The sequence below is a fragment of the Apium graveolens genome, chromosome 6 (genome assembly GCF_009905375.1).
Source record: "Apium graveolens cultivar Ventura chromosome 6, ASM990537v1, whole genome shotgun sequence".
In the NCBI taxonomy this organism is placed as follows: Eukaryota; Viridiplantae; Streptophyta; class Magnoliopsida; order Apiales; family Apiaceae; genus Apium; species Apium graveolens.
Window position 1 is genome coordinate 149,929,142 of NC_133652.1, and position 27,512 is coordinate 149,956,653.

General features: G+C 33.1%; 1 protein-coding gene and 1 non-coding gene across 4 annotated transcripts; one reads left to right on the top strand and one right to left on the bottom strand.

The window, feature by feature from the left end:
- The first annotated feature begins 562 nt into the window (after positions 1-562).
- On the top strand, positions 563-669 carry LOC141669447 (small nucleolar RNA R71). The gene has a single exon (XR_012553732.1). It is a non-coding gene; the product is annotated as a small nucleolar RNA R71 (small nucleolar RNA).
- Positions 670-10,550: 9,881 nt separating this feature from the next.
- Positions 10,551-21,159, bottom strand: LOC141667193 (intermediate cleaving peptidase 55, mitochondrial). Of its 3 annotated transcripts, none has more exons than XM_074473588.1 (14): positions 20,995-21,156; positions 20,552-20,626; positions 20,201-20,464; positions 19,526-19,618; positions 17,166-17,372; positions 15,390-15,493; positions 15,074-15,140; positions 14,841-14,948; positions 14,217-14,309; positions 13,406-13,490; positions 13,169-13,239; positions 11,981-12,039; positions 11,122-11,182; positions 10,551-10,963 (listed from the first exon to the last, which is right to left on the bottom strand). In XM_074473588.1, the coding sequence occupies exons 1-14, from the start codon at positions 21,049-21,051 to the stop codon at positions 10,850-10,852; spliced, it is 1,458 nt and encodes a 485-aa protein (XP_074329689.1). In that variant the 5' UTR covers positions 21,052-21,156; the 3' UTR covers positions 10,551-10,849. The 3 variants fall into 3 exon arrangements, 2 of the variants coding, with proteins under 2 accessions (XP_074329689.1, XP_074329690.1); XM_074473589.1 differs by having other exon boundaries at positions 20,552-20,647; positions 20,995-21,122; XR_012552528.1 differs by having other exon boundaries at positions 10,885-10,963; positions 13,174-13,239; positions 20,995-21,159.
- Between the last annotated feature and the right edge of the window lie 6,353 nt (positions 21,160-27,512).

The following is a 27,512-nucleotide window of genomic DNA, read 5'->3' on the forward strand; positions in this document are numbered from 1 at the left end:
TCCCTGTTGAGGATATGATTACCTTGTAGCATACTGCTGTGGTTGCTGGAATCCAGGTGGGTTAAACTGTTTACTTACTCCTTGCTGATATGTTGGTTGAATAGCATTCTAATTATTCCCCCAGCTGAAATTTGGATGATTTCTGTTGTTAGGATGATAGGTCGCTGGCACAGGCTGCTGTTGTCGCTGATAATTATTCACATACTGAACAGATTCGTTGACAAGAGAACACTGATCCGTAGCATGAGAACCTGCACAAAGCTCACAAACCATAGCTATTTGATTAACTCCATACGTAACCAAAGAATCAACCTTCATTGATAGCGCTTGGAGCTGGGCTGCAATAGCGGTGGCTGCATCAACTTCCAGAATACCTGCTACCTTGCCTGACGTCATCCTCTGAGTTGGGTTTTGATGCTCGTTTGCAGCCATTGTCTCTATAAGATTATACGCCTCAGTATAGCTTTTAGCCCATAAGGCGCCTCCAGCTGCTGCATCGAGCATGGGCCGAGATTGGGCCCCCAAACCATTATAAAAACCAGTGATTACCATCCAATCCGGCATTCCATGATGTGGACATTTTCTCAACATTTCCTTGTAGCGTTCCCAAGCCTCGCACATAGATTCTGTAGGTTGCTGCGCAAACTGAGTAAGAGCACTCCTCATAGCAGCAGTCTTTGCCATTGGACAAAACTTCACCAGAAACTTTTGCGCAAGATCTTGCCACGTAGTGATGGACCCGGCTGGTTCAGAATGTAACCAGTCTTTTGCCTTATCCCTCAGTGAGAATGTGAAAAGCCTCAACTTGATAGCCTCATCAGTCACGCCATTATACTTAAAAGTGCTGCAGATCTCGACAAAATTCCTTATGTGCATGTTGGGGTCTTCAGTTGCCGCTCCTCCAAAAGAAACAGAATTCTGCACCATCTGAATAGTGCCCGGCTTGATTTCAAAGGTGTTAGCTTGAATAGCCGGATGAAGGATGCTTGACTGAATGTCATCAATTTTAGGCCGAGAAAAATCCATAAGAGCTGGATCAGCTTGAACAATACGATCTCCCATGTTTACTGGTTCTTTCGGCTCAGTTCCTGAATCAGAATCCTCAAAATCTAACTTCTCCGGAGTATCAAGAACTTCGTCTTTCTCCTCAGCTGTATATAAGGTCCTCTTGCGAGCACGAGAACGAGTTTGCATAAACACTTGCTAAAGTACCTGAAACACAACCGAAAAGAGTAATTAACTACTACGTCCTAATCACTGAGTCCTAATGACCAATGATGGTAAGTACATAAACTAAACAAATACGCCGAGTCCCCGGCAGCGGCGCCAAAAACTTGTTAGGGCGAAAACATGCACTAATATTCACGCAAGTATACGCGTTCGCAAGTAATATAGAATACTTTCTAGTTCGTTCCCTCAGAGACTCAGACTAAGTTATTGTCTAATTAAACTCACTCACCAATATATGATTACTTCTCAATGTTAAGATAATAACACTTAAAATTGTTGATTAAATATTAACTATAATTAACTACTTAACTAACCACTTAACTAACACTTCAATTTATCAATAATAAAACACTCATGAGATCACAACTTCATTATTACTTCCTTCTATAGCCATTGTTAATACCTTTAGCATGTGACAGTGATGACATTAATCGAATAACACGAAACTGATAAAAGTCAACTTTCATTGTACTAATACCATTCTACCAAGCATCCACAATTAAGATAGAAGTTGAATATTCATCAATTATGTTGAGTTAATATATGTCTACAGAAATTGACAACACAACGATTTAAGCACAAGTTATCCCTTTTGATTACATAGGGCAAATAAAACTGTGAGAATTACCCACTAATCATGCACAACGTACATGAACCTATGCTAGCATGGCAAGTTCTAAATCTCAAGATCCACCGTCGCTTCACAAGAGATTAACACCCTATGTTATATGTTCGCGACGCACATAAGACGAATACGCACAACCAATACTAGATATCATGCAATCATCACACACTAAAGTATTAAACAATTAACTAAAGAATTCCATAATAAATCCGTTGCAACCCCATGATCACGATTAGCCCATAATAGAACTTATCGCCATCATGGGTTCATATGAAATCATGATAAACAACACAAGAAAATAATAACTAAACTAATTATATTAAAACAGAGTACGTCACAAGAGTAAATAAGTCAAAGCAAGAAAACTAGCATCCAACGTTACAACGAAACAAGAATCACAAGAATATATGCTTCCTCTTCACTGTAGTGTGTTAAATCGGTCTTCTTCCTTATCTCCTTCGCTTCTTGTGCAAAACACAATCTAAAACACAATCTCCTTCTTATTCTCTATGAAAACGTCTCAAATCTACTTATATAATAGTCCCATAAAACTCAGATTACATAGAAGTTGGAAGCCAAACAGAAGTAGAAGTCTAAAATAATTCATCTTTTCCCCGACCCTGCGCGGCCGCTCAGCATTTCTGCGCGGGCACGCAAGGCTGCTGCGCGGCCGCTCAGCATTGCTGCGCGGGCGCGCAGGACCCTACTGGAAAAATTCCAGATTTGCTCCGTTTCTTCGCCGTAATCTGCCCGTTCTTTTCCTCTCGCAATGGTGAACACATGCCAAGGCTTATTCTTGATGATTCCTCCTCCGAAATGCAACTAATACCCTGAAATGCATAAACACTAGAAAAACGCATCAAATACACAAAATACTTGATTTCAAGACACCAATTTAAGCCATTTTAAGACGTTTTAAGTGGTATAAAATGCCACTTATCAACTACTGATTTTCTGTGTATTCATTCTTCCAAGATCTTGAATCTGTTTACTTTTAGATTTGGCTCTGATACCACTTGTTAGGTAATGAATCACACAGAGGGGGGAATGTGTTTTTTCTGATTTTAGGCTTTTCTTGAAAGTTAATGGTTGAACAAAGTAAATTAAATCTTGTATAGAAAAGTGTTCATGCAGAATCTAAAGTTGTAGAAAATAAAGAACACAGATCTTCATAACTCACTTAATTTTTATATTAAAAATTAAGACTATTTTTCTACAAAATTTCTAAGCTCTTTGATGTTAAAGAGCTCAGCTTCTTCTTGAAAGTAATACAAGAGATTTTATTTTAATTGTTACTTCTAACTAGAGGATCAGTGTTAACTTTATAACTCAGTTAACTGCTGGTTTACACAATGGATAATAAACATGCTATTAGCTTTTCTAAATTGTCACTTGTCATTTCTATTTATAGAAAAGCAAATCTTCCATTTCTGGCTTACCATATCTTTAGCATCTCGTGTTCACTTTAATCTTCCTCTGTCAGTTAATCTTTGTCATTGATCTTGCAGACTCTTCAAACTGCTTTTTGTAGACTTGTCAATCCAGCTGTTGGATTGTTTATTGATTGTTTATCTTGGATATTGAACTGATCTGTAATTCTGTACTTTGAGACTGTACCTCGAGATCTCCAGTTTGAATTAATAGAACACTTGACATCTCGATAAGTACATAGGCTTATCGAGATCTCTAGCACTCTATATTAAATTTGGCTTGTAGAGATTTTCAGCTTGTCGAGATCTCTAGTCTTCACATCTTCACTTTGACTTATCGATAACTCAAAATTCTCTACTGAATGTAGACTTGTCGATAACTCTAAGTTTTCTAGTGAAGGAAAGACTTGTCGATATCTCCAATCTTTATTTCTTCAATCCCGGTGTATATTGCTCATCCATCAAGTAGTGATTTTAACCCGACGGATGTGCCTAACAGCAGTCATCCGTCGACTAACCAAACTACTATTCCGATGGATGTTCCTCATCCGTCGGTACTCTCTGAAACTTGAATGACTTCTCGATAAGCCATTCTGGAGTTCTCGAATGACTTCTCTATAATATTAAATATGTGACTTGTAGAGATCTTGACTTAGGGTATTTTCTCCAAACATATTTATTCAACTCCAAGCTTCTTCAAAATTCTTCTGAGGCATGATCTTCTTGATCTTCTTCCAGATAGAATCTTTAGGCTTGATACTGTTTTAGGAAAAAGACTCCAGTCTGCTCCTTTGCATTTTTACAGACTTTAAGTGTTACAAGTACAAAATACAAATTTAGATAATAATACAACTTACTCAGGGTTGACCCCAAGCTTAACTGATTACTGAAAATAGCTGTTCATTAATCTTCTACTCAGATCAGATGCCTATTTGACTTGCTTCATACTATGATCAGAGATGCTAATGATATTGTTATCTCCAGTAATCTTTGACATCATCTATTATATATTACACACAGTGTACAATAAGACATGCTATTAGCTTTTGTAAACAGTCACTTGTCATTTTCATTTATAGAAAAGTATATCTTCTATTTCTGGATTAGCATATCTTTAGCATCCCGTGTTTACTTTGATCCTCCTTTGTCAGTTAATCTTCACCATTGATCTTGCACATTCAAGCTGCTTTTTGTAGACTTGTCAATCCAGCTATTTGGATTGTTTATTGATTGTTAATCTTGGATATTGAACTGGTCTGTAATTTTATATTTTTAGATTTTACCTCGAGATCTCCAGTTTGATCTATAGAGAACTTGACATCTTGATAAATATATTGGCTTATCGATATCTCTAGTACTCTATAGTTAATTTGGCTTATAGAGGTCTCAAGTTCTCTATAAGTGAATTTGACTTGTCGAGATCTCTAATCTTCATATCTTCACTTTGACTTATTGATAACTCTGAGTTCTCAAGTGACTTCTTGACTTGTCGATATCTCAGAGTTCTCTAGTCAAATTTGACTTGTCAATATCTCAGAGTTCTCTAGTAAATTATGACTTATCGATATCTCTGAGTTCTCTAGTGAAATTTGACTTATCGATATCTCTGAGTTCTCTAGTGAAATTTGACTTATCGATAACTCAGAGTTCTCTAATGAATGTTGACTTGTCGATAACTCTGAGCTCTTTAGTGAAGAAATGACTTGTCGATATCTCCAATCTTTATATCTTCAATTTGGCTTGTCAATATCTCTGAGTTCTCTATAAGTTTTTTTGAGTTCTCTATAAGTCATTTTGGAGTTCTCGAATGACTTCTCTATAACACTACATCTGTGACTTGTAGAGATCTTGACTTAGAATATTTTTCCTAAAACAGATTTATTCAACTCCAAATTTCTTCATAATTCTTCTGAGGCATGATCTTCTTGATCTTCTTCCAGATAGAATTCTTAGGCTTGACACTGTTTATTAAAAAAGACTCAAGTTTGCTCCTTTGACATTTTTACAGACTGAAGTGTTACAAGTACAAAATACAGATTAAGATAACAATACAACTTACTTAGGGTTGACAAATTGTCTTAGTCTTGTTAAGGTACAAGCATGTTTTGCACAACACGGCCTACCAACCAAACTGTTAATGTTAATATAGTATCGATAGATAGATAAATATAGTATAAATTAAATTATTTTTTATATAAATTAATTAAATTAGTACATTAAGTTGACTTCGGTATCAATTAGAATTATATAGATATCAATATGAATTAAAATTTAAATTTATAGAAAACTTGACTTTAGTATCAAATATAATAATATAGAGTTCAATATGAATTATAATTTAATTTGGTAGATGAAATTGACTTCTATATCAATTAGAATTAGAATGACCGACCGACCAACCAATTTTTTAATATTTCGTCTATTATATAATAGTATATATCATACAACAAAAACTGAAATTTATCACTTCAATGATGTTCAATATCTTGTGTTAAAATAGCACCATCCTATAATTTGTCTAAATACAGAACAAAATATAGGTGGAGCTATAATTCACATCTCATCCCACCTCATCAAAAAGGAAACAGTTAGCTAGAAAATTTAATTTTGTATTTAAAAAGTGGGGCATTCGGGGAGTTGATGAAATTTGAAACAATATATAAAACCAATCATTGGAGCCATGATGTTATTTTAACACCAAAAACTACTTTTTGGTGCTAAATTATTGAAATTCTACGCCTAGAGGGGGTGAATAGGTGTTATGACTAACTAATACCAATTTTAATATGTTACTGAATATTTATCGAACTGTCAGAAAGCTTGTTGTTAAGTTCGAATATATGCTGTCAGCAAGCTGACACTCTATATGCAATGTAGAAAATAAATAACAACAAGTAAATAACACATAGAGTTTTAACCAGGTTCGACCCCTGTGTCTAATGGTCTACGTCTTGGTCCATTACCCACCTGGTAAGAGATTATATTATTAATCACTGAAATGATACGATTACAAGATTCAATAACAGATCTCCCTTGATCTCTTTTCCTGATAGCAGCTTGCTAATAACACCTATTCCCTTGAGTGAGCTTCCCTCTAAGCCCTATACCAAACCTGTATAGCCTTCTCTAGCAATCTAATTCCCTGAACCCTTGTTATCCAAGCTCAACTACTTAGTAACAAATATTTACACCTTGAACAATACAAGTTTAATGAAAATTACAACCGAAACTATGAACTCTATGAATATAGATATACGTGATTAAACTAGAGCTCAGAAAAAAATATTCAATGAATATAAGTTGTATTTTCTCATATGGTAAGGTGTATACTACGTGGATCAACCTCAAAAGTAAGTATACCCAAATGTATTTATAAATTAAGCTAACTTTCGAATAAACAACACAACTTCCGATCTTGACCAAGTCTCGTGGTTAGTTTGTTTTAGTTTAAACGTTAAGATAATCTAGAAACACGTTTAAGCTAAAGATAATATAGATTAGAAAAGGATTTCAAAACGTCAATCTTTAGTTTAAATAAAATACCAATCTTGAAGTAAGTTGTTTGGATAAGAAAACATTTATAAACAACTTACTAAAAAATAGAAAATGGTTTGAATAAAAGTATCTGAACACTTGAGAAGCTCTAATATATATAAATACATTAGATATATCATAGAGTCCTTACAAATACTTATTCATATTTGATCTCCTTGTAAACCGCAATTCTGGTTTATTCTGAATAACTTCTAATTGTAACTGTGAGCTCGCTGATAAACCAGTCAAAACCTTGTTAGCTTGCTGATAGATTAATATTTAACTTCTGCAAGACAAAGTTAGTAACAGTTGTATAAATTACAATCAGCTTGCTAATATATCATTAAGATAAGCTGTAAACTAGCTAATAGTGTGATCATCAAAATCATAAGTGTATAAATAATAATAATAATAATAATAATAATAATAACTACACTTATTTTTACACTACCATTGGACATACTCTTACTCCCTCCGTCCGTCCCTCCAGGTTCTTTACATTGGAGAACGGGGATTTACACGCATTTTCAGCCTCCCGTAAACTATTATTCCCTAAATAATTTTAAATATTTTTTAAAATAAAAAATTTATGTTTAAATTTTTATACAGAAGAAAATTTTAAAAAATAAATTATAGAACTATGTCTTATAGTAGCCTTAAAATACAAGACAAACATTAGGAAAAAATATCTAAAGAAATGCGGGGGAGAGAAGTAGTATCTATAAATTAAATGACAGCTTAATCAAGATTAGGTGACAAACAAACCAATGAATTTAACTTTATTATCATTTCTGCTAATTTATAATTGAAATAGGTTATAATTTGATTTAGCCGTTTAAAAATAAATATAAATAGTGTTACATACTTATAAACTACTAGAAATAGACTAGCTAAACTTATTCAGGTAAAGTATAAACACAACTTATTCCTAATTATTTTACTAATTTAATTTTAAATTCATAATTATTATATACTTATATAAAGGAATTAAAGCTATCCTTTAATCACTGAAATAAAATATTAAAAATATTTAAATATTAACGAGAAACCGTACATCGTACTGAATTTAAACTAGTGTTGTATTAGTAAATTCCGTCAATATATTAACTTGTTTAGTATTTAACTTGTTTAGTATTACCCATTTTTTTATCCTTGGTGCTAGGGCTGCACATGGGTTGCGTAAATCGACCAAACCGACTAAACTCGGCCTTTTTTAATCTGAAAAACCCAACCCAATATAAATCGAATAATAGATGGTTTGTTACGTACTCAACTCGAACGTAAGTAGGTAACTCGAACGTAAATAGGTTGGATGCGGATTACAAATATTTTTACACTAATCTAACCCAACAAGATTTATTAATATGTCACTCTTAATTTTATTTAATTTTTTAAGTTTGATATGTATCTATATATTTTTTTTGGTGGTTTTTCTTTTACTACTATAATATATTAAATAAGTTATATATTATCTTTTTTTCTCTATACATTACTAAAATTACAATGTTAAGCAATTTTAAACATAAGCACTATAATTATAAGTTATACACATTTTAGTTTATTTATAATTTTTAAATTAACGACGATCTATAACATTGAAATTTTTTGTTATAAAATTATTCAACTCATTCAAATCGACACAACTCAACCCAAATTGATACATGATAGGTAGGATTGAGTTACGAATTTATATTTTACGGGTTGGGTTTAAAAAATTCAAACCGATCTAGTTGGGTCGGGTGTAAAAACGTCTTCATGCAGCCCTACTTGGTGAAATATTTTCTTTGACATGAGAGTTATAATTTCAAGACCTTTCTATTGTCTTTGATTTACATATGCGGACTGGAACTGTATTTGTGTAGGTTGCTTTCTTGTAAATTCTGAACACTGGCGCCAGGAAGGTGAATTAGTTGGGGAGATGGATAGATAGAGTTATTGTGCTGCAAGTCTGCAACAACTCTGTCACCGTCCAAAATCCAAAGGCACATTTTCTTATGCAACTTCCATCTCCATTTATCCATGCTCCCCATACTCAAATAAAGGCTATTATTTTCTCCTATTTTTAGAATAAATAAATACTCTCTTGACGATCACAGTTTTTAACAAATTAAAAATTAATTTCAATATGAACCGCACAAATAAGATAGTGAAGATTAAAATAAGTATATTCGATAAATATGTGATTGTAAAAATCTTAAATTAGTGCTATAAAAATATTTATTTTTTTGAAACATTCAAAAAAGGAAACGAGATCCCATAAAGGGGCGGAGGGAGTAATTGACTGACTAATGTTGCTTGAAATCTCTAGTTTTAAAACATTAAAATACTAATAATAATATTTTATATTCAATGACAATGGTTCAATGCTGACTACGGATGTACGCGCGATTTAATTTGATTGAAAGATAAATACGAATCAAAGTCATAATTCTCTATCGATGTTGATAAATAAAAATTAATCATATCCCCGTCGACATTTATAAATAAAAAATAATTATATTTACCCACTTAATTGTGGTTTGACTTCACGGTTTCACCGCTAAAATAGTTATAGATTCTTAATCTAACTTTAATACGTTTGGTATCTAAGAAATGAATTAGTATAAAGTTTTCTAAAAATCATGCATAATATTAATATAATATCTAATAAGCGGTAACTCAAATAACTTTAAATTTGCTAATTTAGATAATGTTAATTTATATAATGTGCAGTTACGGTTGAAGTTTGGTGATTTTCTTTTAAAGAATTAATTAGTAATTAAATTACAAATTAACGGTTATCTAAAATTTTATACACGATCATCCATATTTTGTAATGATTTGTAATATGCGGATTAGTATAGGGTGATTTTTTCAGTTGACGTGGCTAGGCTAATTAAGTGTACAGTCTTAATACCTACACATGAATCCATAAATCCATAAACCTAATTAACAATGGCTTGATCGATATTTTTGATTTTAGTTGATTTTAATCGATTAATTGGTAATGCTTAATCGAAATGGAGCCCAACCATCTAACAGAGAATTAATTGTGAATTCTTAGAAAAATACTACTACTGATGCTTAATTATGATACATACTTTGAAGGTGTAATGAAGAAGCTAGGTTAGGACTGAGGACACCGATTAATAATAATAGTTATAATCGTAAGTACCAATGTAAGAAATGGAAAGATGTAAGGGTAATGTTGGAAGAGAAAAAGTAAAACGGATAGAAGTAAATGGGAACGGTTGAATAATTAAAGACGAAATGAATACAAGTAGTTGGAAGGAGTTAGCTGTGCTTTCTAATCACGTGTAATCTAGTTGGGGATGGGAAAGGGTTTTGTTAACCCAAGTACTATTCTTATGTTCTTTGGTTATTTTGTGGTCGACCTTACAATCTTGTTTTTTTTATATATACATATATATAGAATAGACATTTGTAAGATCAAAAGTCATATTTGTCAAAAAAAAAAAACAAAATTATTTAAACATAAAATGTGATTAATTAATAAAATGAACGAGTCAACAGGGTACAGATGGAATAGTAGCGGCCTGCCTCGCGGTGGTCTACGTATCTATAATTATGTGCTCTTGTCTTTTGATTTAATGTTTACATTAAACCAAAGGCAACCGCACAGACTTTGAGTTCTAACTCTAATGTTTAGTGCTACCATGCTCAGGAGAGGAAATTTTCAATCTGGCTGTTTAGTAGTAATCGATATGCAGATTTTTCTGAGACAGACACAATACGAGAAGCCTGTAACAAACACAGGCGTTTCGTCTTTTTCGAACAATATCAGTAGTCAAAATGTTTGGATGTTTTACAATCATATCTGATGGTCAAAATGTCTAGTCGACCTACAGATATTCATACATCTAGCCAAAAAACTAAGCTATTGAAAAATTAGTATTACATTCACGCTTTGACATGAATACACCATAAGTCCTGAATAATGTAAATAAACTAAATTACATGTAGCCAAGTCCTGAAATATTTGGGCTGTATTACAGTTATTTCATTTTATCGTAATCTTTGAGCTTATATACTAACTGGAAGCAGCTTGCATGATGTTTAAAGTCTCGGACATCACTCCGCTGCTGTAGTCATTTAGCAGAGATTCTAAATGGTTGACTTCTTTCGGTAAAGACCCGGTCAGGACCTGTTATCACATTGAAGTATGTTAAAAACAATTATGACAGACAGGTATGGCTCAAGTGGAGCTACTGGTTGCAGGTTTTATGAATAAACTGAAGCAGTTGTACAAAGTCTTGCGAGTTGCGACTTTTTGACAATATACAAGTAGGTTGGTATATATACCTCATGACCTGATTCTGTAATGAGGACTTCATCCTCAATTCTAATTCCAATGCCTCCATACCTGCATTACACTTTCAGAATGTGTAAATATAAAATCTAAAAATCAAGTAGAAATTAGTAAAACAAAAATGCTCCGTTATCACCCTAGCATTGTAGCCTAACAGATACCCCTCTTCTTTTGAAACACGAGGTCAGCACTTCGAGCTAGCCTCGGGGAAGTGTGTGTGTTTATATGTTTACCACATTTAATTTGAAGGAACAAAATTTGGGGAGGGAGAACAGAATAAAATTGGTACACCCTCTATTTTTTTGTATGCCGTTTGACTTTATTGCACACAATTCTAAGTCCTTTGACCGCATAGATAATATAATATTTTTTAAAATTTTCTTTTTGTAAATTAAAGTTTTAGTTATATATTTTTTTTCACAAAAAGAAAAAATTGAAAATTATTATTCTAACTATGCAGTCAAAGCACTTTGTGGGTAAATGTTAGCAATTAATTTCTTACTCAACTAGTGCAATTAATTTCTTTCCTCAACTATAATTTCTTTCCTTTCTTCCATCACTACCGGTTTAACTTTAAATTAGCGCTTAAAACCACCACCAGGCCACCAATTTGAGGATAACTATTCTTCTCAGAAACAGTGTACAGTAATTGAGAAATCTCAAGTTAGACCAAACAGTAATTTTTTTAGTTTTGTTCAGTCAATTATACATGGCAAATTTTTGCTAAAATGCCTAGCTTTTTTTCTGCTTTTCCGAAGATAGGAACTTGTACATTAGATTAAATTAGACATGAGACAACATTTGACTTCTTAAAATGCAAATCAACATGAAACAAAACCTTAAATGCTTTACCTCTCTGCACCATTATAATTTGTTGTCGGAATATAAACACCAGGTTCAATTGTTACAACCTGCAATATAATTTTATATTTAATACGGAACAATAGCTTAGCACAAAACATGTCCCGATAATAAATTATCAAAAACACAAAATAAAATGTCCTGCATAAATCATGGTAGCTCAACAAAATTCAAACCAACCACTTTTGGTTCTAATTCATTGGTAGGTACTGATATAGATCTTCGATTGTTGTATGATGAAATGCAAGCGTGTAATGTAAAATCACGCCTCCACTTATGTAAGTGTAACAATTTCTGAATGATTCACATTTCAAACCACCAGGCAATTTGGACGTCATTGTCTAATAACTCTTTACTAAATTGAATGAGGACTTGTTACCAAACAGAGGGATCTCTTATTCCACAATTTTTTAAAAGTTAAGAGTAGCAATACGTCCGGTGCTAGGAAGCACGGACTCTTCATTTTGGCTGCCGTATGCGAGTCCAACTCTCCAGACTCTCCGACTCGGCCCCTCCTCGCCTAAGTGTGTATCGGACTCGCCACGTGGGGAGTCGGCACGAAAACAGTGTTGGACTCGCCACAGACTCTGGAAAGACACGCCTCGGACTCGACCCAACTAGAGAAAACCCAGCCCAACTAGAAAAAGCCCAGCCCTCCACTATATAAACTTTATCACAGGTGGAGGAAAAAGTATTCTAGAAGTTGCAAACCTGTCTTTCGACAAACCAGAGATGGGGTCTGTTCTTTTGAAACAAGCCAAACATAATGTTGACTGAGTTTTTATTAGGTTTCCACTTATTTTGAAGAATTAAAGTTCATTACTTGTTAATAACTTTTATGAATGAAAATGTGAAGTATTTCACATATACAAATCTTATCATGAATATATATATATATAATTTTATTTGCCGAGTCCCGTATCCAAGACTCTTCGATTATCAGCGAATCCCCGTGTCCCCGTACCCGTGTCCCGTGTCGCCCTATCCGAGTCCGTGCTTCCTAGGTCCGGTGGCAACCAAAATAAACATAAGGAATGACCATTCCAAAGAACTTAATGCAGATAAAATGGAAATTTTAGAAAAAGTAAAACAAAAATCTTGATAGATAGGTAGAGAGACATTAAATCTCAGTTACAAGTATAAACAGTAAAATTGAGCATCAGTCTGTGAATAACTTACAACACCTGGCTTCAGAGTGCGGTCATAAGTAATTGCAGAGCAATCATGAACATCCATTCCTAGATAGTGACCTGAAAGTTGCATAAAAAGGCATGAAAATCCAAGTTAAGAATCAGTAAAGATAATTTTCAACAACCAAAAGGTTCGATACATTCCTGGTATGGAAGCTGGTTAGTTAATTTGCTAATGCAAAAATTTAAAATCCTACATGAGGCCCTATCCGTAACAAGGGTTCACCTATACTGGTTGGGTTTAGCTGATGGTAAGAACGATCATTTTTAAGTATCCCTCGCTCCTTGAAGCCTTTCCGCAGCTTTTCAACCTATGACATGTAGCAACATATATACTATTATATCTATGCAAGCATGTTGAGCAGTTTCCAAGGCTACAACTTTGTAATTTAACAACGCAAAGAAAAGAGAAATTGAGTGAAACAACACATATTAGCAATACATGCAAGTTTCTTACTTTAGATATTTCCTCACAAAAACACATAATCCAGATACTTTGTGAAATAGCTGAAAAGCTTCTAAAGAGTAGTCAAATATCCTAGATAAGCACCAGCTCTTCAAAGCATGATACATAGGAATGATTTTTTCATTTCTAATACTACCTGTGTGACTGTGTTACTCAGACTAAGATGTGGGCGTTAAAGTGGATATCCCCAATTATTGTGTGTCTATAAGTGTGACATCCTATAAACTTCAACCTATACGGAACACATATAATAATAAGCTAGGTATTATTGAAAGATTCAATGATATCTTTGTTCAGAAATGTACTTAATTGACAACACATTTTTGATGTACAACAAAACAGGGTACTGTGTGAAGATGACACTTCAAGCTCAATATGTATGAACGAAATAAATATGAATATCTGCTAAATATGTTTTCAAGGATCCTTCAACAGGACACATTCTCGTTTTCACAATGACAAAATTATGAAAGAATCTTTACACCTAATACATGCTACATTACACCGACACTAAACACACTGCATTCAAGCAAAAGAAATTAAATAAGAAATTAAAGTACTCAAATCATACTGAAAAATTGTGAATATCCAAGAGGCTGGCGCCAGGTCTGCAAAGCTTTATACATTCCTTATTCGTCTCTAAAATGAGATCATAAAGGTCTGCCTGAGAAATACAAATTAATTTCACATCTTACATCAGCTCATAACTTCACATGTACAGTCGGATCAAACAAGAATAGAGACATGATATGTATAACAGAGTCAGCACAAATTCAAAGTCAACAAAAAATGCAAATTTATCATTTGCTGCTACATAATCACGCTATTAAAAATATTCAGAAGATTTTTTATATAGCTCCCTTATCATGGGGATTAGTTTAAAAACTTCGACTTGCGTTCTGTCATCTGGAACTCATGAATTTGACTTATTTGTTTTATTTTCGGTAAAAAAAATTATTTGCACTAAATAGCCATGATACTAGGATCGTGGATCGATATATGTTGATTGTGCCATACTAGAGAAATTCGTGAGCATATGAGATTAGTAGTGTCCCTTTTCAGATCAGTGTGCCAACCTTTTGTTAGTGCAAAATTCATTATGAATACAGATGCTTCCATTTAGGCAAAATTAAGTCTTATCAAGTAAATGCAGCCGATCATTATAACAATGGAAGAGAGCAATAAGGAAACATACATGCATAGGAGAAAAGCTGCCACATGGTGGCCAACTACGAGTGAGATCACTAACATAACCATGCCTCTCACATCCTATATCCATCAAAACAAGATCACCATCTTTGACCTGTTAATACCCATATTACATTGACAAAGTGTAGATGTACCCATATTACATTGACAAAGTGTAGATGTCTAGGAAATCAAAAAAAAAAAAGAAAGAAAAATATTGCAAAGGACTATCAAACTCACTTTTTGGTCATTTCGGGAATAATGTATTACACTACCATTAGGGCCACCACCAACTACGGGGTTGAACCTGGTAAAGTAAGAAAATTTTGTTTGTCAAATAGTTCACCTACAGCATTTTCCTTCGAGATATTATAGTTAAGCAGGAAAACACATGACAATCTCCTGCAAAACTAATTGATATGTGTGTAACATCATTAGTTAGCTCCTCCAGACCAAAATGGATAAACAGATACGAAAGAAATTTCATTATTTCCACTCAACACTTTTAGATGGTAACTATCAGAAAAAAAAAGGAAGACAAGATAAGAACTCGTACGCCATTCTTTCTGCACCCCTCGCTCTGCATTCATATTCAACCTTAGCTGATAACAAGCTTTCATAAGGAAATGCCTTAGAATATATCATTGTCTGCAATAGAGCCTATTTATCACAAAAAGTAATATGTCAGTATTTTACACTATGTTACCCGGACTCGGGTATGGGTGTCGGACACGGGTTCGTATCCAAGTGTCGGACTCGGCAATATTCTGAAAAATTTACATGTTTTTGGCCTAAAATAAGTGTCCAAATGTCCATACCCATGTCCGAGTGTCGAGTGTCCGACACGGGTACTCTAAGCAAAATGAAGAGTCCGGGTAACTAAGATTTTACATTAAAGAAAAAATCTTAGCATCATAAAACAATAAATTAGCGATTAGCTGAGCGCTGACTAGAACTCTAGAAGAGATTCACCTAATATGTTGCTTCATTTAACATATGAAAAGTGAAAATCAATAACTGCCTTCCCATAACAAAAGTATATGCACATACACATTTATATATTTTGTTATTCAAGTACAAGAAAAGGGAAAAAGAAGCTCGGAAAAAGAGAAAATATTCAAGTTCCATCTTCCCATAGACCCACTTAATTTAACAGTTCTAACTTTTTAAGCTTCAACGAAAATTTTGGCAAAAAAAAAAGCTTCAACGAAAATGGAGTAAGTTAATATTAAAAAAACTGATATAGCTTAGATCTGATGTACAGATGTAATAGGAACATACAGCAAGTACGAGTGTTATGACAGATAGAGCATATGAAATTAGTCAAGTTAAGCTGCGATTTATACATATGGTCATAATTATCATCTGCCTATGCACCATGGTTGTTACTTCGCTCGAATAGTTGAGCAGTCGAGCAGCAGAGGTCGACATGAAACTTCGACTGGTGTTTTGTAACTCTTTCGGGCGACTTGGCTTCGACTGGTTGACTGGGTCGACTAGTCGGTTCGACTGGGTCTCAGAGACCCAGTCGAACGACTGGTTCATAAATCCAAAAAATAAACAGCCCAGTTACAAAAATAGCCCTTTAAGTAACCTAATCTCCTTAAAACAAAAGCCCAGTCGACTCCATCGTTCTCTAGTCGCCTCCATTCGTCTCCATCGTTCTCCAGTTGAAGCATGTATGTGTATATATAAAGTTATATACACAGAAACATGTGTGTGTATATATATAGTTATACACTTGTACACATTTAAACTCTGTTTACACAGTAGGTCAGTAGCACAGACTTAGGTCAGTAGCACATACTTACACATACTTACACTCTGTTTTTGTGAATTGTGGTGTGGCAGATGGCTGATCAAACTAATGATCCTACCCATGACCCGTTTAACGACCCTAAATGGAAGGCTAAATCAAATGATCCTCAATGGAAATACGGATTTGGCCAGATTTGAATATTAAGATTGTGGTACTATGCAATCTTTGCAAGAAAAATATGTGTCCGGGGATTAGAAGATTAAAACATACATATATAATATATTTATATATATCAATATTTTTATATATTAATAATTTTATACCTTGCCGACTAGTGTCGGACACCCCGGTCGACTCGACTCGACTTACCGACGTAACAACCATGCTATGCACACAGTCACCACTTCTGATTATTTAATTTACTTCAGATAATAGATCCAGAATAAAATCGAAGGAGAGGAAACTATAAACTTATTCTAATACCTTTTACTAACAGGAAAAGAAGCACCTGAAAGCACATTACTGTGCATCCAATCCAAAATCATATTTCTATACAAGACTGTATTTTAGTACCTGGCAACCTATTGATGCAGAGTCTCGCATTAATTTAAGTTCAGCAGGTGATTTTACCCATCGAGCTTCATGGGTGTACATAGAGAGGTCCATTACTTTACCCCTGGAAGCTAATTTTTGAAAGGCTTGTAAGCTAGTATAAGTTGGCTTTGCTGTATACTTGTTGTGAAACAATGTGGAAGAATTTTCTATCATGCTCTTGAGGATCTGCATCATGAGAAAAAGTAGGACATAAGTACATGGTACTGGAAAAGACTGTCCAGATCTTGCCTGTTTCAACATCTCTTTGTTGATTTAATTAAATGTTACATAGTCTATTATATATACTTTTACGTAATAGGCCAAATGACATAATATAGTTCATTCATATAAAAAAAATTATAGCTACCCACAGCTCTTGCTCTATGTCCTGTGACAATGAACACTTTTGTCTATAAACCTTTTCAATAATAAATGTGCCAAAGACTGACAAGCATACACTAATTTACACTCCCCATGAACTCAAACATATGAAAGAAACACCAAAAGCTGTCATCCAAAGGGATGACAATGTGATCCCTTGTAAATGAAGAAACATAAACGTCATGTATAAATGGGACTTGTATTCTATAAACTTCATCTTTTATTTAAATTTTATTGTTTAGATTGTTGCCTGTCCTCTTTTAAACACTAGCAACAAGTGTAACTCACAATTGGTAAATCTACAAATTTTAAGGAGTTAACAGATGACGTCTACCAATAACAATTACAGTTGAAAAACTCAAAATCCAAAATAAGATTAATATCAGCATACAAATACATGGGAAGTGGAATACCTAAATTGGAATGCATAGAGCGTGCAATGTTAAAAAAATATTAAACATGTTAATGTTAAGACCAACTCCTTTGTTATGTGGAGTTGTGTTGATGACCACCTAGTAATATGAGCACATTTGAGCATGCAACAAACATTTATTAACTTCAATATATAATTATCATGTTTCAATTTTTTTTAATTATTTTCCATATTATAATTTGATAGGCAGCCTAAGGAAAATTTTTATTCTTTTAAATTTCTTCCTAAAATGGAGTAGCAATTTTTAACGTGATAATGTATAAATACAACTATTATGTTTCTTTTTGAATTCTTGATACTTCTATTTGTTCTAAATAAAGAAATTGGACATGTCAATAAAACATGTATATTTTCGATGGTTAATTAGTTTCAAAATAAGGTAATGAGACATTCGGATTTTTAAAAAAAAAAAACAGGTCAAAGATATGTGAACAAGCGTGCACGCATGCGTATGCTAACATCAGCACGTCTTGAAATTCTAATAAAAATAAAGTAATAAATTACAGGTCTTATATAAAAGGAGAAGTCATTTGCAAATTGTAATCTCTAAGCTGGTCTAACTTTGGCTGGCAAAAAAGATAGATTAAACAGAACCACTACAAATAACTCTGATAATATTGCTAATCAAAGTAGTCTATAACTAACAAGTTACAAAAGTTCATAATAATATTTCTTATCTCTCACAAGTGACAAAAGTGCATTATATAATACTATTTCTTATCTCTGAAATCAATTACTAAAGTATTGAAGTTTTTTCTTAATAAAAAAAAGTTGATTTATATTATGAAACTTGTCAAACCTTTCTTATAGCCCAAGAACTACGTAGCCATCTTATATCTAAGCAATTTTCCAGATCATAAACCACATAATTTTAATTTTTTGTCGGTCTACTATAACTTATCATATTATACCAACAGCAGTCTGTTACAATGATGATAGACCAAACGGAATCAGCTGAGTCAGAAAATAAGAAGGCAGCAGTTTTCAGTCACAAATAGATAGGAAAGTTCGTTACAGAATGTGCCAACTCAGCACATCTTTTCAGTGATTTGTAGATCAGATAGGCAAGTATATAAACCGTTATATAAACTGGCATTGTACTCTCTTTAGTAAAAAAAAGCTTGACAATAATAAAAGTTTAGTTTTACTCTCATCTTGTCCATCTTAACCTCTAATCTTCAAGCTTCATTTCTGCACTTCATTAGCAGAATTTACAGATTTACATTTTTGATATATACATACAGTCATCAAATATATTTTTATCTGAGGAACCTTTAAACTAAAATATGACTGAAAATGCTGTTGGTTCCGGTCCTTCCGGATTTTATGCTCGAGAGATTCTGAAATATATAGCTAAAAAAAATGTATATTAATTTTCCCTCACATTATGCAGGTATGCCATATCTTCTCTCATATAAGCAGATTAAAGTTGCAACTTCAGTTCGGTATACCAGATTCATGACCAATGAGGAGAAAAACTGTAGAACAAACATTAATTATTGGTAAAAAAGGACAAAGGACTTGCCTCATTTAATTTGCTCATGGGATACGACTGTTCAGCCTTAAATATGTCTAAAGCAGCATCAACTCCAGCAATTTCACCTTGCCAAGTAATGTCCTAACATTACAGATAACAGCAAACATTGGACAAATAAGCTTTTTTTTCAATACGATGGAACCCTCGATCACATGATCTTCATAACATATTACTATTATTTTATAACACGCGTATAGTGCTAAATTTTTTATTAGAGAAGAGGAACATGAATCAGGTTCTAAATAATGTAACTTCAATTTCATTCATTAAGCTGCTGTCCAGCAAAGATAATCTCCACCACAAATTTTTTATTTAAATTTGTCTTCATACAGACACACGGACACTGTTTGACAATTGGTGGAAATCATTCAGTGATTAGTATAACTATACACTGTATATACACACAGACAGTCTTTGGGCTTCAGATGTCAATTTCATATGTAAAAATAAGCTAAATACCTTAAATAAAAGGGCTAAACAAAACATAGGATCTTTCTTTATGAGACCGCAGAAATGAATCTCTAAGGAGTTCATCATGTTCGGCCATAACAATAATTTATTCCATACATAAGTTCACTCTCTGTAATATTATAGAAAAGCTGGGCTATCAACAAAATAATGGCTGGCATATCATAAGATACGTCTAAAGAAAGCTAAACATACCTGAGGACTTGGTTCCGGCATGAACATGCATAAACCAAAGTCATGACCAAGAACTGCTATGCCACCAGGTTGTTGGCAACCAGTTATGTACAAATAGTCTGCATCTTGTCTAAAATTATAAGGAACGACTTCATTCATCATGTTTACTTGGGCAGCTGCAACTATAGCTAAACTCTTCTCTGGAAGAAGTTCTAATAATTTCTTTCTTCTTGATACATATTCTTCACTTGTAATGCCAGGTGTTATCTCTCCTTCTTTAAGTAACTGGAATCACAAAAAGAACCGCGCAAGTAAACGTAAGAATCTGTGTATAACTATAAAAAAAAATCAGCGGCACGGGTAGAGCAGTACATGTGGATGAGTAGCAGCAGTAGGCTGTCCAATATCGCGAACATTCTTCGTAGAATATAAACAGCCTTTCGCTACCTAAAAATCCCAATTCATGAGCTATTGCCATAATATAAACCCCAATTTTAGTACCCTTGTCAAGCTACTTAAAATGCAGCAAAACACTTCATTACGCAGATGCAAACATATAAATCTAAAAGTAAACAAATCATCAAACACATAGCAATCACACTAAAACGAAGTGTTCCCAATAAAAATTCAATCTTTCAAACATTACCACATAAAAATTAAAACATTACCAATACAATCAACACAATTCTTAATATATGTCTAGTACAAAGATGAACATACTAAAAGAATTAAACAAGTGATTACATAAAATACCCAGATGATTACATTAATCAATTAACGCAATCTCTTTAAAAAAAAATGAAAAAGGTACAAACTTGATTGAATAAACGGAGTGAGGTGTTGTGCAATAGTTTCCCTCTGAAAATCTGCATTCTTGAATATGTACACACTCGTAATGTATGTATAGTTCCCCTGCAAATTATTTATTTTTTCTTTTTCTCTTATAAATTTGCACTGCTTTTACTACATAATCTCGTCTTAAAGGTTTAGAAGTGTGGTGGAAGTTGGAACCCTTTGACTTTACCCGTAAGGGAAATTATCCACAGCCAACTTGGTTGGGATACACCCGCCGCAATATTACATTGTGGGCTGCCGCAATGCATTAGGGCAGGTGAGTGCCCCCGCAATAAAATAATGCGGCTGCTGTATCCCATCCAACGGTGGCTGGGATCAGTTCCCTACCGGTAATAGGCTGCTGGTAATTTATTATTGGATTTATATCAAAATCAATCTATATTATATCTATATCTATATATTTATATCTATATAGGTCCCTATCTATATAATCTTAAAAATTACTATTACCCATGTAGTATTAACCCATAAATTAACCCATTATCCATAACCCATAATCTATTTTATTTTTTTACACATAAAACTTTATATTATACACATATCCATTAATTTTTCACATTTAAATCCATTATAACCCATTTAGAAACTAACCTAATATACACCTAACTCACTCCCTGATTATACCAACTGAATAGTGCGTTTGAATTTTTTTGAATTCTTCTCTCTCAGAATTGCTGTATAACTCCAGCCTCTCTGATCTTCTCATTCGTTCCATGCTCCGGTGATCTGCTGTTAATCAATCCACGTTTCAAGCAATCTCTGCAATGACTTCACTTATATGTTTGTTTTCTTTATGAAGCCATGTTAATCATTATGCATGTTAACTGTTATCTGATTTCTTTGGTTTGTGTTTTTATTCTTAGGTTTGAAACGTTTGATTCGTAGTCGAGATTCATCAAATCATGACTCAAATCAATCTTCTGTGTTGCAGCCCATCCCAAGTTTGAATGTTCCTGACTCGACGGATATTGTACTTTTCTTTGTCTTTCTTATCGTATGTAGATTTGAATCTAAATCATGTTCTTATATTTGTCTCATGAACTTAGTTGTGAAGTGGAGAAATATTTGTGTTGGAAAAGAAAATCTCAGTCCCAGTGTTACAGTTTCAAATATACAGACACCAGGTTCTGTAGTATCGTCTGGTAAGTTTTCCATATTATACATTTCTTATTTGTTATATATATATATATATTAATATTGAAACTCATGTGTTACATATGCATTTTGTAGTGGGAATTAGGTCTCCTTTACAGCCACTATCAAATAAGACAAATGTATTGCGTGATTCCCCCCACACAAACCATCTAACTTTGTTGTTGATGTTTCGTCTAATAGAACCAGCCGGTCTTCCTTCACAGGTATGTGGAGTTTCTTTACCAATGCTCCGTGCACATGTTCACCTTATGTACCAATGTTCCGTGCAGGTGTATGATGTTATGTATAAAACTCAACAGCCATTCCCCAATAGTCACATCTCTGTATATTTTTTTGTATATTTAGAAGTGTGTCATTATATTTTAGATTAGTTGGTCTATCAACGTTTTAGTAAGAATAAAAAAAGCATGGAACAGAGAATCATGGAACATGTTGAATGTGTATGGGAATTCCCTGCTCAAGGTTGGATCAAGATAAATGTTCACAGTGAGTTCCTTCAGAATGCTCCTAAAGGTCAAAATAGAATTGGCATTGGCGTTGTTGTGAGAGATTTAAATGGTCTTCTTATTCGATTAACATATGGCACCATTCCGGGCCTACTAATCTGAATAGTGCTTTATGGGCTGTTTTGATAGGAATACGTAGAGCATTTCAGGACCAGTATGCACGTGTTACCATTGAGACTGATAATATTCAGGCTTACCGCGAATGCAAGTACTACAGAGAGGATGGATTAACACCACATACTAGGAGCACTTTCAGATTTATCCTTTCACGTCTTAATGATCCTAACATTCATTATGAAATTAATTTGGTACATCCTCAGAGGAACTCTGTTGCAAGACGTTTGGCATCTATTGGTAGACAAAATCTCCACAATTTGCAGACATTGGATCGACTTGTTGAAAACATTCAAGAATTTCTTAATATGGATTTAGGTATTGGCCCTCCACAAGCCCGATTTTAAGATGTTGAAATTAATGACCCTAAACCTGTTCAAGATGGACAGGTTGTGAATTTTAAGTATGTTCAATTGTTGGTGTTTGTTCCTGTTAATTATGTATATGTACTGAATCCATATATAAATATGTAAGATAGTTGTACAGTTTGGTTGTATATATCAATGTAAATAATTATTGGGCTTAGTAAATATGTTTGATTTGATGCTACATGCATTATCCATTCCTAAATTTTTCGATTACCTGCAATGTTGTATTTTCTTATCAACACGTTTATCAATTAGAGTCATGATTATGTTTATTCCCATGAGGTAAAAATATTTTGGCAATTGTATTTATTACTAAAAATCATAATGATGTAGTAGTACTTTCCAATAATCCAAGTTACTACCATTTACTCATTACGCAATTCTGAAGTTACAACTCTTTAAAGAATCACAAAGTAGAGTAGAAAGTGAAAAGTTTTTTTTCACATTCAATGTAGTTAACTCAAGTAATTGGAATACATAAAGCATTTTATACTTATACAAAGTTCAACAACTCCATGTTTGTCCGCCTTTACATATATAACAGTTGCATTTAGCAGTTTATTTTATTTAGATCTTATCATAATCAGTTATCATTCTAATTGTGCTTTATTACCAAATTACTATCATCACTACATCATGCCAAACTTTAACATTTTTACCCTCGATACTGATATTATGGCTATATTGTTTGCATTTATAATACACGATCTTAATAGATTTCACATGTTTGGAAAGTTATTGATGGCTTATTTCACCAAAGCGAGCCGAATCCAAGTTAAAGAGATATTGCAGAAGCTCAACTGAGATGCTCTATACTAGTACCATAATCATTATCTAGAATTTAGGCATGACCAATTCCATGGCTTTATTCGTTTTGCCATTTTTCTTGAAGTTGAGCAATCTATGTTTTATAACTTGGTTCGAATGTTTTTCATGCGCAATAATGTGGATCATAATCTTGAAACTCTCTCTTTTCTCTCTGGTAATCATTTTCCATCTTATTTTAGTTTTGTATTTTTTAGAGTCGTCTTCAGACCATATGAAAAAAATCAGGTTGTTGAAGAAATTTCTCATATTCTTACAATGGTTGATCTTAAATCGAAGTTAGTAAACATTGTTCATTTTCTTAATGATATATACTGTTACATATCGGATGTAGACAATTTGCTTCCTGTTTCTAAATTTTGTCCAAATGCAAGAAATAAAGACCTGATAAACAGGATTGAAGGAAATCCTTTTGGTGAAGAGCTTTGGTATTTACTTTGTGAGTTGACTGTCAAAGAGAAGTACCATGAAGAAGGTGAATTTTTAATGAACGTTTAACCATGTCACACATATGCAATTCGGGTTGTGGTCATTGCAAAGTGCAGTTACTTTTGTTCAAGATCTTGCTTGGTAATGTTTATGACTGTTGTGTTGCGGTTTTATTGAATTTAGTACGGAATTGAAATATTTGGTAGTTTAACTTATGTCATTTCTAGCCTTGATATTGAAGGGAATATTATTGTTCTTTGCTTTTGTTCAAACTAACATGACATTGAGCACTAATATATATGTTTTGAACATGATTTGATACTATGATTGAACATGACATTGAACATGATTTAGTTATAATATAAGTGTAACTCAAATAGGTTTTAAATCTACACATGGGGTATTATATGCACTTTCATTAAACCCCAAAATTGTATGTGCAATTCATAGGCCGTGATTTGAAACTATGATTAGTTAAGTACCTTAATGGAATCATAGAAGCAATTAATACATAAGCCCAATGGCATGTATACACGATAATTATCGAAAATTATATAAATTCAGTAATACCAAACATGGCAAATGTCATGTTTGCAATGATATGTCTAAAAGTGAAATCCATGCCAAAATAATTGGCGACTGTATCAACATTCTCTGCATCAAGAAAAAGATCATTTGTATTTTTAAATGTGTTTGTTCAAATGAAGGTAAACAATCGGTTCGGTATAAACTAAAAATAGTTTATGTAAGTTCAGCAATGATCTTCAATTAATATGACCATACTGTATAATAGAATTGTTATTAGTAGAGTTTTCACCAGGCTTTGGGATCTGATGTGCAAACAACCTTTGCACTCCATATTTGTCAAAAATGATAACATCAAACCGACCAGCTTCCCAGTTTGTGAACACAATAAAATCTTCCAGGTTGAAATCAATATTTGCTGGAATTTTATAGAGACCAAAGAACCTCTTCTTATAATTGCAAAAAATAACCTGTAAATACTGTATCCAAAGGGAGGCAGTAGAGAACAACTTCGGGGATATACTTGCCAAATCGTGCCAAGAAATTAGGATTTGGAATATCCTGCATCAAAAGTGAAAACATATTGATCCTATGTATTCCTATCATGCAAATAAAAAGTTTTGCCCGATTAAAGCATTTTACAAGTTTATGAAAAAATAACTTACAACTATGCCATCATAGATTGTATTCTCATTAGCTCCAACTAAATTTTTCCATTCAGCTCTAGCAACATTGGCTGATCATGTTTGTAAAGAGTATAATTACAATCATGACTTAGAACAATGCCAATGTTCAACCATATAGTCAAGAACAGATTACAGTATTACCTTGCTTGGCCACATAGAAACTCGGTTCTTCTAGTATGACATATTCTATTTCACATCCCGTCTTATAAAAAATGTAACCCCAAAAATTTCCTTCACCTTTATAACAGAGAAGAAGTTTACAATCAGTGCCTTTTGTGAACACTTTGATGAGTTCCCCAACTCGAGTTAGGCTTTCACTGTTTTTATCATAAGAGAATTGTAGATGTTGGCCACTTGGTAGCATTATTAATCCATTACCAGGAAGATTTTCACCATATTTAGAAGCAATGGGGAGTGGTAATTTCTGAAGGCATAAATAATGACTTATTCATTAACTCAATTATAATTAGCAACTACAAATTAAGTCTAATCGTCCAATTAGAAAAACCCTTTCAATGTAACAATTGAAATCTTATTATTTTTTTTGGCTTCTAATCCAAGCATAATCATTTTGTTAATGGATTACAGGATATTGTAGTAGCTCTTGCTACTGTGAATCAATCAGATGCTAAGTCCAGGCGCAATGCTAAATATTTCTTAATACAATCATGGCGGATACTATTACAAATCAATATACCAGAGTTCAATATCTATAATGATTGTCCCAGTAGTAAACCAATATAACCAAAATCATAACATACACTGCTAGTCAAAACAGATTAAGACTATCAAACACATACTTAAAAGATTTAGATTGATTTCTCACCATATAAGTCAACATACAATATGGCAATACTATATGAAAAAATACCCAATATGAATCAATACACAATCTTATCATGAGCTTACACTGTCAAATTTATTTAATCTTAATAACTAATTTCATAGAAGTATCAATGTAGGCTATTCAGAATACTTATTTGTAAACAAACATGAGCATTATTGAACAAATCAAAGACAATAAACATCTATTGGAGATTTATATTGAATCATCACGTTCCTAATTCAATGAGAGAGTAGATACATACCTCCATGATTGAAGTTGAATGATCAGATGGAAAGGTTTTTAGCCGATGCTCTGTGCAAAGTTTGGATTGCGGTTTAGTGGTAGTATTGACTTTGAATGAGGCTTTGCATGCAAGAGTTTATTTTGATCAAGATACCAAAAACTATTAAATCACTAAAAAGTCAAACACCACGCATCTCTATGTATAATTATGATTTGTATTTATTTAGTTGCATAGATGTAATAAAATAGTTATAAGTTATTACATAATTATGAATATTAAGTAAAATTACATATTTCAGGTACGCATTCGAATTACGTAATTATGAATATGTTAAAAATAACATTCAAAAAGAACAAAAAGTTATTATTTTCTTAATAACAAAAAAACATTTATTATTTTTAGAACACTATGCTGAAATCTTAACATAAAAGTTATTCGTGTTTTTTATTTCAAAGAGTTTATATGACTGAATATGCCCTTATTACGAATTATAAACATTTCGAGATATTTAATTTCTGAATATTTTTTTATTATGTTTTAAATTTTGTATTTTACGCCATAATATCCTTACAATACACAGTACTAATAACCATCGACTTTAATAGATTATTATGTGTCATTTTGTTATACATGTTCACTCATCTTCCCATGCTAAATTTGCAATAACTTCCAAAATACAATTGATATCGTTTTTTCTTTTCTGGAGCCGGATTATATATGTTTTTGTAATAAGATGCTTTGTAATTTTAATTGGATTAAAAATAATAATAGACGTCTAAAACAAACATAGATATTTCAAT